The sequence below is a fragment of the Anomaloglossus baeobatrachus genome, chromosome 2 (genome assembly GCF_048569485.1).
Source record: "Anomaloglossus baeobatrachus isolate aAnoBae1 chromosome 2, aAnoBae1.hap1, whole genome shotgun sequence".
Lineage (NCBI taxonomy): Eukaryota > Metazoa > Chordata > Amphibia > Anura > Aromobatidae > Anomaloglossus > Anomaloglossus baeobatrachus.
Window position 1 is genome coordinate 188,561,349 of NC_134354.1, and position 14,114 is coordinate 188,575,462.

The 14,114-nt window shown below is 49.4% G+C and overlaps 1 protein-coding gene across 1 annotated transcript in view; it reads left to right on the forward strand.

Annotated features, from left to right (window-relative positions):
* The window catches only part of ATG3 (autophagy related 3), an 81,142-nt gene that overhangs the window by 37,471 nt on the left and 29,557 nt on the right, over positions 1-14,114 (forward strand). Inside the window, exon 8 of the mRNA XM_075335549.1 lies at positions 6,301-6,376. Coding sequence (XP_075191664.1) covers positions 6,301-6,376 — 76 coding nt within the window. The remainder of the gene's footprint in view (positions 1-6,300; positions 6,377-14,114) is intronic.

A 14,114-nucleotide genomic window follows, 5' to 3' on the forward strand; every position in this document is an offset into this window, starting at 1 on the left:
AGTTTCGGGTGGATCATCAATTTTCCAAAGTCAAATCTGACACCGGCCCAATCACTGACATATCTTGGCATGGAGTTTCATACTCTCTCAGCGATAGTGAAGCTTCCGCTGACCAAACAGCGTTCACTACAAACAGGGGTGCAATCTCTCCTTCATGGTCAGTCACACCCCCTGAGGCGCCTCATGCACTTCCTAGGGAAGATGGTGGCAGCAATGGAGGCAGTTCCTTTTGCGCAGTTTCATCTGCGCCCACTTCAATGGGACATTCTCCGCAAATGGGACAGGAAGTCGACGTCCCTCGACAGGAACGTCTCCCTTTCTCGGGCAGCCAAAGCTTCCCTTCAGTGGTGGCTTCTTCCCACTTCTCTGTCGGAGGGGAAATCCTTCCTGCCCCCATCCTGGGCTGTGGTCACGACGGACGCGAGCCTGTCAGGGTGGGGAGCGGTCTTTCTCCACCACAGGGCTCAGGGGACTTGGACTCAGACAGAGTCCTCCCTTCAGATCAATGTTCTGGAGATAAGGGCAGTGTATCTTGCCCTAAAAGCGTTCCAGCCGTGGCTGGAAGGCAAACAGATCCGAATTCAGTCGGACAACTCCACAGCGGTGGCATACATCAACCACCAAGGCGGGACACGCAGTCGGCAAGCCTTCCAGGAAGTTCGGCGGATTCTGCTGTGGGTGGAAGCCACAGCCTCGACCATATCCGCAGTTCACATCCCGGGCGTAGACAACTGGGAAGCAGACTTTCTCAGTCGCCAGGGCATGGATGCAGGGGAATGGTCCCTTCACCCGGACGTGTTTCAGGAGATCTGTTGCCGCTGGGGCATGCCGGATGTCGACCTAATGGCGTCCCGGCACAACAACAAGGTCCCGACGTTCATGGCACGGTCTCAAGATCACAGAGCTCTGGCGGCAGACGCCTTAGTTCAGGATTGGTCGCAGTTTCAACTCCCTTATGTGTTTCCTCCTCTGGCACGGTTGCCCAGAGTGTTACGCAAGATCAGGGCCGACTGCCGCCGCGCCATCCTCGTCGCTCCAGACTGGCCGAGGAGGTCGTGGTACCCGGATCTGTGGCATCTCACGGTCGGTCAACCGTGGGTACTACCAGACCGACCAGACTTGCTGTCTCAAGGGCCGTTTTTCCATCTGAATTCTGCGGCCCTGAACCTGACTGTGTGGCCATTGAGTCCTGGATCCTAGCGTCTTCAGGATTATCTCAAGAGGTCATTGCCACCATGAGACAGGCTAGGAAACCAACGTCCGCCAAGATCTACCACAGGACGTGGAAAATATTCCTGTCGTGGTGCTCTGCTCAGGGTGTTTCTCCCTGGCCGTTTACCTTGCCCACTTTTCTGTCCTTCCTTCAATCCGGATTAGAAAAGGGTTTGTCACTAGGCTCCCTTAAGGGACAAGTCTCTGCGCTCTCTGTCTTTTTTCAGAAGCGCCTAGCCAGACTTCCACAGGTTCGCACGTTCCTGCAGGGGGTTTGTCACATCGTACCTCCTTACAAGCGTCCGTTAGAACCCTGGGATCTGAACAGGGTGCTGATGGTTCTTCAGAAACCACCGTTCGAGCCAATGAGGGATATCTCTCTCTCACGCCTTTCGCAGAAAGTGGTTTTCCTAGTAGCAGTCACTTCGCTTCGGAGAGTGTCTGAGCTAGCAGCGCTGTCATGCAAAGCCCCCTTCCTGGTGTTTCACCAGGACAAGGTGGTGCTGCGTCCGGTTCCGGAATTTCTCCCTAAGGTGGTATCCCCCTTTCATCTCAATCAGGATATCTCCTTACCCTCTTTTTGTCCTCATCCAGTTCACCAATGTGAAAAGGATTTGCACTTGTTAGATCTGGTGAGACCACTCAGATTCTACATTTCTCGTACGGCGCCCCTGCGCCGCTCGGATGCACTCTTTGTCCTTGTCGCTGGCCAGCGTAAAGGGACACAAGCTTCCAAGTCAACCCTGGCTCGGTGGATCAAGGAACCAATTCTCGAGGCTTATCGTTCCTCCGGGCTTCCGGTTCCCTCTGGGCTGAAGGCCCATTCTACCAGGGCCGTGGGAGCGTCCTGGGCTTTGCGGCACCAGGCTACAGCTCAGCAGGTGTGTCAGGCGGCTACCTGGTCGAGCCTGCACACTTTCACGAAACACTATCAGGTGCATACCTATGCTTCGGCAGATGCCAGCCTAGGTAGGCTAGTCCTTCAGGCGGCGGTTGCCCACCTGTAGGACGGAGCCGGTTACGGCTCTATTATGAGGTATTATATACCCACCCAGGGACTGCTTTTGGACGTCCCAATTGTCTGGGTCTCCCAATGGAGCGACAAAGAAGGGAATTTTGTTTACTTACCGTAAATTCCTTTTCTTCTAGCTCCAATTGAGAGACCCAGCACCCGCCCCTGTTTTTTGTGTACACATGTTGTTCATGTTGAATGGTTTCAGTTCTCCGATATTTCTTCGGATTGAAGTTACTTTAAACCAATTATAATTTTTTCCTCCTTCTTGCTTTTGCACCAAAACTGAGGAGCCCGTGAGCACGGGGGGTGTATAGGCAGAAGGGGAGGGGCTTTACACTTTTAGTGTAATACTTTGTGTGGCCTCCGGAGGCATAGCTATACACCCAATTGTCTGGGTCTCCCAATTGGAGCTAGAAGAAAAGGAATTTACGGTAAGTAAACAAAATTCCCTTCTTTCGGACTATAAGACACACCGAACCATAAGATGCACCGTGGTTTTAGAGGAGGACAATAGGAAAATAAAATTTTAAGCAAAAAATGTGGTCATGACACACTGTTATGGGGTGAGGATCTGCTGCTGACACTGTTATGGGGGTAATGTCCCCAAATTCTCTACTAAGGTACCCCATCCTGGTAATGATCCTTCTGCCTTGTATATGATCCCCATCCTTGTATATATGTCCCCCATCCTGCTATATACCCCCATCCTGCTATATACCCCCATCCTGGTATATGCCCTCTTCCTACTATATACCCCATCCTGCTATATGGCCTCTATCCTATGGCACAGGAAAAAAAAAATAAACGTTTATACTTACCTTTCCTCACTGCAGCAGCATCGCTCATCTTCCTCTCTGTGTGAGCAGCAGCTCCGCTGACCTGTGTGGAGCCGTTCCCCTGCAGCATCGCGCTGTCCTGTCTGCTGGCCGCTGATGTGTATGGAGACTAGCGGTGCGCACAGGGATGACGTCATCCCTGTGCTCACCGCTCTCTACACAGATCAGCTGGCCGGCAGACAGGAGGACATCGCGATGCAGCAGGGAATGGTGAGTATACCGTACTTATTCACTGCCCCCCGCACTGATAATGATGCGCGGGGGGCAGTGAATATAGCCGCACATGATCACTCCAGGCTGTAGTTGCCAGGGATGATCACGCGGGCCGAATCCACCACCCATCATCCCACCCACCTTTCAGCGCCGGCTTCAGCGCTGAGAGATAATGGGCGGGAGCATGGGCGTGCATATGAAATGAGCGGGCCCACGTGGTCACGGGAGGCGCTGCTACAGCCTGCTCATACCGCTGATGACCCGCTCCACCGCCGCACCCTCATTCCCCATAGCCCTACATTCAGACCATAAGACGCACCCCCCACTTTCCCCCAACGTTTGGGGGGAAAAAAGTGCGTCTTCTAGCCTGAAAAATACGGTAAATGATTCATTCTGCATTTTCAAGGACTTCTAAAAATCCAATCTCATATTTTTTCTTTTTTTAATAATATATATATATATATATATATATATATATATATATATATATATATATATATATATATATATATATATATATATATATATATATATATATTATAAAACTAATAATATTAAATGCACACACACACACACACACACACTCTCTCTCACTCTCTCTCTCTCTCTCTCTCGCACTCGCACTCGCACTCGCGCACATACACAGCTCTGACAGAAAATTAAGAGACCACTGCACAGTTTTATAAAAATCAGCTTCCCTACATGTCTTACAGCCATTCCATTCCGGCATTAGTTGAATTCTAACCAGAGTACACCTCATTCTACTTAATGTGCTTCTGATTAGGTGATCACCTGAACCAAATCTTATTTAATGAGGGAAAGTATAAAAAACGCTGCTGTGGTCTTCACAATCTTCTTGCAATAGGACAAGCTGGATGGCAAAACAAGTGCTAGAAATATCCCAAAAGTAATAGGAATGAAAAAAATAACTTTAAACCATGCCAAAGGAGTTGAAAAAAAAAAAAAGTGAGTGAGATAAAAAAAGGGCTCAATTCTGGCTTTACTAGCAGAGGGATACAGTGAGAATCATTTTGCCTCCATCCTTAAAATTTCTAAGACGGCAGTCCATTACAACAAGGTCAAGCAGCAGACATTGGGGACAACAAAGCTACAAACCGGAAGAGGGCAAAAGCGACTCTCCACTGACCATCATCTTATTTGAATGTCACTCAGCAACTGCAGGATGACATCAAGTGACCTACAAAAGGAATGGCAAATGGCAGCTGGGGTGAAGTGCATGGCAAGAACAGTTCATAACAGGCTCCTAGAGGAAGGGCCCAAGTCATGTAAAGCTAGAAAAAAGCCTTTCATCAATGAAAAGCAAAGGAGAGTTAGGCTGAAGTTTGTCAAAGACCATAAGGGTTGGACCATAGAGGACTGGAGTAAGGTAATCTCCGATTAATCTAATTTTCAACTTTGCCCAACACCTGGTCGTCTAATGGTTAGACGGAGACCTGGAGAAGCGTGCAAGCCACAGTGTCTTGCACCCACTGTGAAATTTGGTGGAGGATCGGTGATGATCTGGGGATGCTTCAGGAAGGCTGCGATTGGACAGGTTAATCTTTGCGAAGGACGTATGAATCAAGCCGCATACAAGGTTATCCTGGAAAAACAGTTGCTTCCTTCTGCTCAGGCAATGTTCCCCAACTCTGAGGACTGGTTTTCAAGCAGGACAATGTGCTATGCCACACAGCTAGGTCAATCAATGTGTGGATGAAGGACCACCACATCAAAACAAAACCCTGTCATGGCCAGCCCAATCTCCAGACCTGAACCCCATTGAAAACCTCTAGAATGAATCAAGAGGAAGATGGATAGTAACAAGGCATCAAAGAACTGCTTACATTTTTGCACCAGGAGTGTCATAAGGTCACCCAAAAGCAGTGTGAAAGACTGGTGGAAAGCATGCCAAGATGCATAAAAGCTGTGATTAATAATCGTGGTTATTCCACAAAATTTTGATTTCGGAACTCTTCCCGAGTTAAAACATTATTAGTATTATTGTTTCTAAAGGATTATGAACTTGTTTTCTTTGCATTATTTGAGGTCTGAAAGCAATGCATTGTTTTGTTATTTTGACCATTTCTCATTTTCAGAAAAAAAATACAAAATTTATTGCTTGGAAATTCAGATACATTGTCAGTAGTTTATAGAATAAAAGAACAATTTACATTTTAGTCAAAAATATACCTATAAAGAGAAAAATTGACGATTTGGAAGTGGTCTCTTAATTTTTACCAGAGTTGTATTTTATGTTTGGGTTTTTTTTCCTGAAGAGTTCCTGATTTTTTTTTTTTTCTGCCACCATTTTGACTCCTTTGGTGGTCATCATCCAGCTCTAAATTATACTCCATTTTATTTCCCTGGCAAGCATATTGTTTCACAGCTAGGCTCTAGAACAGCCGGTTGAGGAACCCTGAAAAGGTGATACTAAAGCTATTTAATTCATTTATTTTTTTTTTATTTTTTTTTTCTTATCCTGAATATTTTGTCAAATTTTCATTTTCTTTTATATATCGTTATTTGAAAAATTAACAGAGTTTTCTAGTATGGGTCACCTGACAGGTATAAAATCAGTGCAGGTGTAATATAAACCCGAAAGTCCGGTCCCTCTTGTCAAAAGCTTCACAGGAAAATGGAAGGACCTAGTGCGTCGCATTACATAGAGGGGATTCCCAACCACCGCTCCTGAATTCAGGGCCTTATTTTCAGTATGGATACAGATCCTGTTAGTAGGATCCACATGTACGCACCCTATGGATATGCCATAAATGTACGAGATGGGAATATCACATGTACTGCCAAATTATACCACATATGATTTCTGGGGTTCCCAATTTATTATTAATGGATCATTTTTAACAAATGGGGAATTGATGCGAGCAGAGAACGCCTTTAGATGACAGTGTCATTCTGTTCTCATTCTTGTCTTAGATTGCACAGCTTGTGGTAATAATGGCCTATTATGCCCCCTTGTTCTGGTTATAAATTCGAACTTCTTTCTTGTATGTTTGCTCATATAAGGATTCTGGAAAAGCTCCAAGCCGTGCAGCTTGTGATGATGACGACGATGATGATGGGGAAGCAGCAGATATGGAAGGTACAACTGTTCAATACCTTAAGTCTGCATTCTCATGATGAGTGTTATCAGTGTGTTGGACGCAGTTTCTTTTTGCTGCGGCTAAAACGCTGTGTTGTACAGTGCAAGCACAATGGATGCGATTTATAGGAATCTCCTGCCCACTGTGCTTGGTTTTAATGCTGCGTAAACGGACCTGCGCGTGGGTTTCAGAGTTCCTGTATGCTAATTTATTCTTGCGGAGACGTGCGTGTTCTGAGCGGAAGAACACAGCGAAAATATACTGCATCAGTAATCCTGACCGTGGGCATGACACTAGCATCTCCGCAAGAGACAGTACGCTGTGTCCAGAATGTGAGGAAGCCCGATTGTGGGCACGTACCCTTATAGTTTTATATGCTAGGGATACGATTCTTTTACCGGTGGCTTTTATGTGTGCGCTTTATCTTTTTGTCACCTTTTTGATCCCTGGTTATTCCTTTTTTTTTTTTTTTTTTTTTTCTTCGGCGCTCCATTGGGAGACCCAGACGATTGGGTGTATAGCACTGCCTCCGGAGGCCACACAAAGCAATTACACTAAAAAGTGTAAGGCCCCTCCCCTTCTGGCTATACACCCCCAGTGGGATCACTGGCTCACCAGTTTTCTGCTTTGTGCGAAGGAGGTCAGACATCCACGCATAGCTCCATTGTTTAGTCAGCAGTAGCTGCTGACTATGTCGGATGGAAGAAAAGAGGGCCCATATACGGCCCCCAGCATGCTCCCTTCTTACCCCACTTGTGGTTCGTAAGGTTGAGGTACCCATTGCGGGTACGGAGGCTGGAGCCCACATGCTGTTTTTCCTTCCCCATCCCCCTGAGGGGCTCTGTGGAAGTGGGATCTTACCGGCCCCCAAGCCCTGAGGCCGGGCTCCATCCACAGACCCATTGAACCTGCTGGATAAGGAGCCGGGGTACCATTCAGGGACAAGGCCCTGCAACTTTCAGGTACTCTGTGTCCCCGTTCAGGCGGGCACGCACACACCAGACTTGCTGGGTGTGTTAGTGCGCCGGGGACAGTAACGCTGGGGTTTGAGTCACAGCAGCTTTGCTGTGTGACTTCATTTGCTGGGAACTACCGCGCCGGCCACTCTCGGAGCGGCGGCGCGGCTGGGACTTGTAGTGCGCCGGGGACTTAGCGCCGACCGCGCTTTTACGGCGGCGGCGCTTATAAATTTAGTCCCCGGCTTTTGCGGCCTAGCTCCGCTTCGTTCCCGCCCCCTCCCTGTCAATCAGGGAAGGGGAGAGACGCTGTACGTTTACTCAGCGCCGAGGGCTGGAGCCTTATTTACATGCTCCAGCCCTCTCACTAGGCACAGTGGGACGCAGGTTTCCCGCTTTTGGTCTGAGCACGCCCAGGGCCCGCCCCCCCTCCACAGGACGCCGGCAGCCATTCCTGCATGCAGTTCTGGCTGCAGGACGGACACAGGCTCTGGGAGACCCAAGACTAGGGATTTCTGGACCACACACCCGCGTTTAGCGGGCGGTAAGCAGCACTTTAGTGCTGGCCCCTCTTGTGCCACAGTGTGTATTGGTGTACTTTTTCCTGTACCAGATATCTATAGATATATACTGCACTGTACGGTCGCTTCTTGGCTGTATACCCTATATTGCTCTGGGAAGACAACAACATGTCATCCACAAAACGCAAGGGTGCCAAGGCACGGGCTGTATACACTGTTTGTACAGCATGTGGGGCTAATCTACCAGCAGGCTCCAACGACTCTCATTGTGTGCAATGTTCAGTCCCAGTGGCACTTCGTCAGCCAGAGCCTATGGTGGTAGTAGCCCAGGCAGAGTCGCCTGTGAACCCTGCCCCGGTGACGGGGACAGAATTTGCAGTCTTTGCTGATAAAATGTCTGTGACTATGACAAAAATCCTGGAGACCTTGCAGTCCAGGCCAGTTGCTCAGACCATGGACACTGCTGTGTCTATGCTCCCCGGTCCCCCTCAGTTGGAACTAATCCGTACTTCACGGGGGTCCCAGGCATCACTGGCTGAGGGCTCTGACTCCGATGACAGTCCCAGGCCGCCTAAGCGAGCTCGCTGGGAGAGACCCTCCACGTCATCACGCGGGTCAGGGTCTCAGCGAGAAGGGTCTCTATATGATGAGACAGAGGTGGGTGATCAGGAGTCTAGCCCTGACACCGCACTCAATTTGGATACGCCAGATGGTGACGCCATGGTAAATGACCTTATAGCGGCCATCAATAGGCTGTTGGATATTTCTCCCCCAGCCCCTTCAGCAGAGGAGGCAGCTGCCCAGCAGGAGAAATTCCATTTCCTGTATCCCAAGCGTAAATTGAGCACCTTTCTGGACCACTCTGACTTCAGAGCATCAATCCAGAAACACCATGCTAATCCGGACAAGCGTTTTTCCAAACGTCTTAAGGATACACGTTATCCCTTTCCCCCTGACGTGGTCAAGCGCTGGACCCAGTGTCCAAAAGTGGACCCTCCAATATCCAGGCTTGCAGCTAGATCCATAGTTGCAGTGGAGGATGGGGCTTCACTTAAAGATGCCAATGACAGACAGATGGACCTTTGGTTGAAATCTGTCTATGAAGCTATTGGCGCGTCGTTTGCTCCAGCATTCGCGGCCGTGTGGGCGCTCCAGGCTATTTCAGCTGGTTTGGCACAGGTGGACTCTTTCATACGTCCAGCAGTGCCGCAAGTGGCGTCCTTAACTACGCAAATGACTGCGTTTGCGACCTACGCTATTAATGCGGTACTGGACTCTACGAGCCGTACAGCAATGGCTTCCGCCAACTCTGTAGTTTTGCGCAGAGCCTTGTGGTTAAAGGAATGGAAAGCAGATTCTGCTTCTAAAAAATGTTTAACCAGCTTGCCATTATCTGGAGACAGACTGTTTGGTGAGCAATTGGCGGAAATCATTAAACAGTCCAAAGGTAAGGACTCTTCCCTACCCCAGCCCAGATCAAGCAAACCTCAACAGAGGAAGTGGCAGTCAAAGTTTCGGTCCTTTCGAGGCTCGGGCAAGCCCCAGTTCGCCTCGTCCAAGGGGACTCAGAGCAAAGGAGCTCTGATTCCTGGCGGGCTCACTCACGCCCCAAGAAAGCAGCCGGAGGTACCGCTTCCAAGGCGGCTGCCTCATGACTTTCGGCCGCCTCCCTCCGCATCCTCGGTCGGTGGCAGGCTCTCCCGCTTTTGCGACATTTGGCTGCCACAGGTCAAAGACCGGTGGGTAACAGACATTTTGTCTCATGGGTACAGGATAGAGTTCAGTTCTCGTCCTCCGCCTCGGTTCTTCAGAACTTCCCCACATCCCGACCGAGCAGATGCCCTTCTGCAGGCGGTGAATTCTCTAAGAGCAGAAGGAGTGGTGGTCCCTGTTCCTCTTCAGGAACAAGGACAAGGTTTTTACTCCAATCTCTTTGTGGTGCCAAAGAAGGACGGCTCATTCCGTCCTGTTCTGGACCTAAAACTGCTCAACAAGCATGTGAACGCCAGGCGGTTCCGGATGGAATCCCTCCGCTCAGTCATTGCCTCAATGTCTCAAGGAGATTTCCTAGCATCAATAGACATCAAGGATGCTTATCTCCACGTGCCGATTGCTACAGAGCACCAACGTTTTCTACGCTTCGTGATAGGAGACGACCATCTTCAGTTCGTAGCTCTGCCATTTGGTCTGGCGACAGCCCCACGGGTGTTCACCAAGGTCATGGCGGCAGTGGTAGCAGTCTTGCACTCTCAGGGACACTCTGTGATCCCTTACTTGGACGATCTACTTGTCAAGGCACCCTCTCAGGAGGCATGCCAACTCAGCCTGAATGTTGCACTGGAGACTCTCCAGACGTTCGGGTGGATCATCAACTTCTCAAAGTCAAATCTGTCACCGACCCAATCGCTAACGTATCTTGGCATGGAGTTTCATACTCTCTCAGCGATAGTGAAGCTTCCGCTGGACAAGCAGAGGTCACTACAGACTGGGGTGCAGGCTCTCCTTCAAAGTCAGTCGCACTCCTTAAGACGCCTCATGCACTTCCTCGGGAAGATGGTGGCGGCAATGGAGGCGGTTCCGTTTGCGCAGTTTCATCTGCGCCCACTTCAATGGGACATTCTCCGCCAATGGGACGGGAAGACAACTTCCCTAGACAGGAAAGTCTCCCTTTCCCAGACGGCCAAAGACTCTCTGCAGTGGTGGCTTCTTCCCACCTCATTATCACAGGGAAGATCCTTCCTACCTCCGTCCTGGGCGGTGGTCACGACGGACGCGAGTCTCTCAGGGTGGGGAGCAGTTTTTCTCCACCACAGGGCGCAGGGTACGTGGACTCAGCAGGAGTCCACCCTTCCGATCAATGTTCTGGAGATCAGAGCAGTGTATCTTGCCCTACTAGCCTTCCAGCAGTGGCTGGAAGGAAAGCAGATCCGAATTCAGTCGGACAACTCCACAGCGGTGGCATACATCAACCACCAAGGGGGGACTCGCAGTCGGCAAGCCTTCCAGGAAGTCCGGCGGATCCTGATGTGGGTGGAAGCCACGGCCTCCACCATATCCGCAGTTCACATCCCCGGCGTAGAAAACTGGGAAGCAGACTTCCTCAGTCGCCAGGGCATGGACGCAGGGGAATGGTCCCTTCACCCGGAAGTGTTTCAGGAAATCTGTCGCCGCTGGGGAAGGCCGGACGTCGATCTAATGGCGTCCCGGCACAACAACAAGGTCCCGACCTTCATGGCACGGTCTCGCGATCACAGAGCTCTAGCGGCAGACGCCTTAGTGCAAGATTGGTCGCAGTTCCGGCTCCCTTATGTGTTTCCACCTCTGGCACTCTTGCCCAGGGTGCTACGCAAGATCAGATCCGACTGCAGCCGCGTCATACTCGTCGCCCCAGACTGGCCAAGGAGGGCGTGGTATCCGGATCTGTGGCGTCTCACGGTCGGCCAACCGTGGGCACTACCAGACCGACCAGACTTACTGTCCCAAGGGCCGTTTTTCCATCGGAATTCCGCGGCCCTGAACCTGACTGTGTGGCCATTGAGTCCTGGATCCTAGCGTCTTCAGGATTATCCCAAGGGGTCGTTGCCACCATGAGACAGGCTAGGAAGCCCACGTCCGCTAAGATCTACCACAGAACGTGGAGGATATTCTTATCCTGGTGCTCTGCTCAGGGAGTGTCTCCCTGGCCATTTGCATTGCCTACCTTTCTTTCTTTCCTACAATCTGGGTTAGAAAAAGGTTTGTCGCTCGGCTCCCTTAAGGGGCAAGTCTCGGCGCTATCCGTCTTTTTTCAGAAGCGTCTAGCACGACTCTCTAAGGTGCGCACGTTCCTGCAGGGGGTTTGTCATATCGTACCCCCGTACAAGCGACCATTAGATCCATGGGACCTGAACAGGGTGCTAGTTGCCCTCCAGAAGCCGCCCTTCGAGCCTCTGAGGGAGGTTTCACTTTCTAGACTGTCACAGAAAGTGGCTTTTCTGGTAGCGATCACATCTCTTCGGAGAGTGTCTGAGCTAGCAGCGCTGTCATCCAAGGCTCCCTTCCTGGTCTTCCACCAGGACAAGGTAGTGCTGCGCCCCATTCAGGAGTTTCTCCCGAAGGTGGTATCCTCTTTTCATCTTAATCAGGATATCTCTTTGCCTTCTTTTTGTCCTCATGCAGTTCATCGGTATGAGAAGGATTTACATTTGTTAGATCTGGTGCGAGCACTCAGAATCTACATTTCCCGCACGGCGCCCCTGCGCCGTTCGGATGCACTCTTTGTCCTTGTCGCTGGTAAGCGCAAGGGGTCGCAGGCTTCTAAGGCCACCCTGGCTCGATGGATCAAAGAACCAATTCTTGAGGCCTACCATTCTGCTGGGCTTCCGGTTCCATCAGGGCTGAAGGCCCATTCTACCAGAGCCGTGGGTGCGTCCTGGGCATTGCGTCACCAGGCTACGGCTCAACAGGTGTGCCAGGCAGCTACCTGGTCGAGTCTGCACACTTTCACCAAACATTATCAGGTGCATACCTATGCTTCGGCGGACGCCAGCCTAGGTAGAAGAGTCCTGCAGGCGGCAGTTGCCTCCCCGTAGGGGAGGGCTGTCTTTGCAGCTCTAACATGAGGTATTTCTTTACCCACCCAGGGACAGCTTTTGGACGTCCCAATCGTCTGGGTCTCCCAATGGAGCGCCGAAGAAGAAGGGAATTTTGTTACTTACCGTAAATTCCTTTTCTTCTAGCTCCTATTGGGAGACCCAGCACCCGCCCTGTTGTCCTTCGGGATTTTTGGTTGTTTTTCGGGTACACATGTTGTTCATGTTGAATGGTTTTCAGTTCTCCGAGGTTATTTCGGAGGGAATTTGTTTAAACCAGTTATTGGCTTTCCTCCTTCTTGCTTTTGCACTAAAACTGGTGAGCCAGTGATCCCACTGGGGGTGTATAGCCAGAAGGGGAGGGGCCTTACACTTTTTAGTGTAATTGCTTTGTGTGGCCTCCGGAGGCAGTGCTATACACCCAATCGTCTGGGTCTCCCAATAGGAGCTAGAAGAAAAGGAATTTACGGTAAGTAACAAAATTCCCTTCTTTTCTGGCCATATTAACATGTGATTGTTGTAGCCAATCTGAAGTGTTCCTGATGTTTATGTGGGGGGAGCAACTCTTTTTACATCATATTTCACTCAATGATTAACATCAAGTCCTAAATTCATCACGTCCCAGACCGCACTAGGATAAACTTTTATAACCCATGATCATCAACCACGATGCTATTGAAACAAGTGACACAAGGTCTAACTGTATAAATCAATTTATTCTGTATTAAATACAAGATCTGCATAGTTTCTTGTCATTTATTGGAATGTAACTTTGTAACAATAAGTGTATTTTGTCCATTGTACATGTCCACTAGTCCCTAGTGTTATACAGAAGATTCTTTGAAGCACCTTTGTTGTATCTAATTTTTGAGATCATTTTGTTAATTGAATGAATACATTTATTTATACACTAGCTGTACTACCCGGCTTAGCCAGGGTTAATAACTGCTGTTAACAAAATAGTATGTATTAACAAAAATGTATTCTTCTGCACACAAAAAACACAAAACAAATAGAAATGTAATTATAATGTCTGTCTGTCTCCCCCTCTGTATATATCTCTGCCTCTCTCTCTCTCTTTGTCTGTCTGTCTGTCTCTTTCCCTGTCTGTCTCTGACTGTCTCTTTCTCAATCTGTCTCAATCTCTTTCCCTGTCTGTCTATCTCTGTCTCTTTCCCTGTCGCTTTCCCTGTGTCTGTCTCTTTGTCTGTCTCTCTACCTGTCTTTGTCTGTCTCTTTACTACCTGTCTTTGTCTCTTACCCTGTCTGTCTCTTTACCTCTCGTTACCTGTCTGTCTGTTTCCCTATGTCTCTCTGTCTGTCTCTTAATCCCTGTCTCTTTCCCTGTCTCTTTCCCTGTCTCTTAATCCCTGTCTCTTAATCCCTGTCTCTTAATCCCTGTCTCTTAATCCCTGTCTCTTAATCCCTGTCTCTTAATCCCTGTCTCTTAATCCCTGTCTCTTAATCCCTGTCTCTTAATCCCTGTCTCTTAATCCCTGTCTCTTAATCCCTGTCTCTTAATCCCTGTCTCTTTCCCTGTCTCTTTCCCTGTCTCTTTCCCTGTCTCTTTCCCTGTCTCTTTCCCTGTCTCTTTCCCTGTCTCTTTCCCTGTCTCTTTCCCTGTCTCTTTCCCTGTCTCTTTCCCTGTCTCTTTCCCTGTCTCTTTCCCTGTCTCTTTCCCTGTCTCTT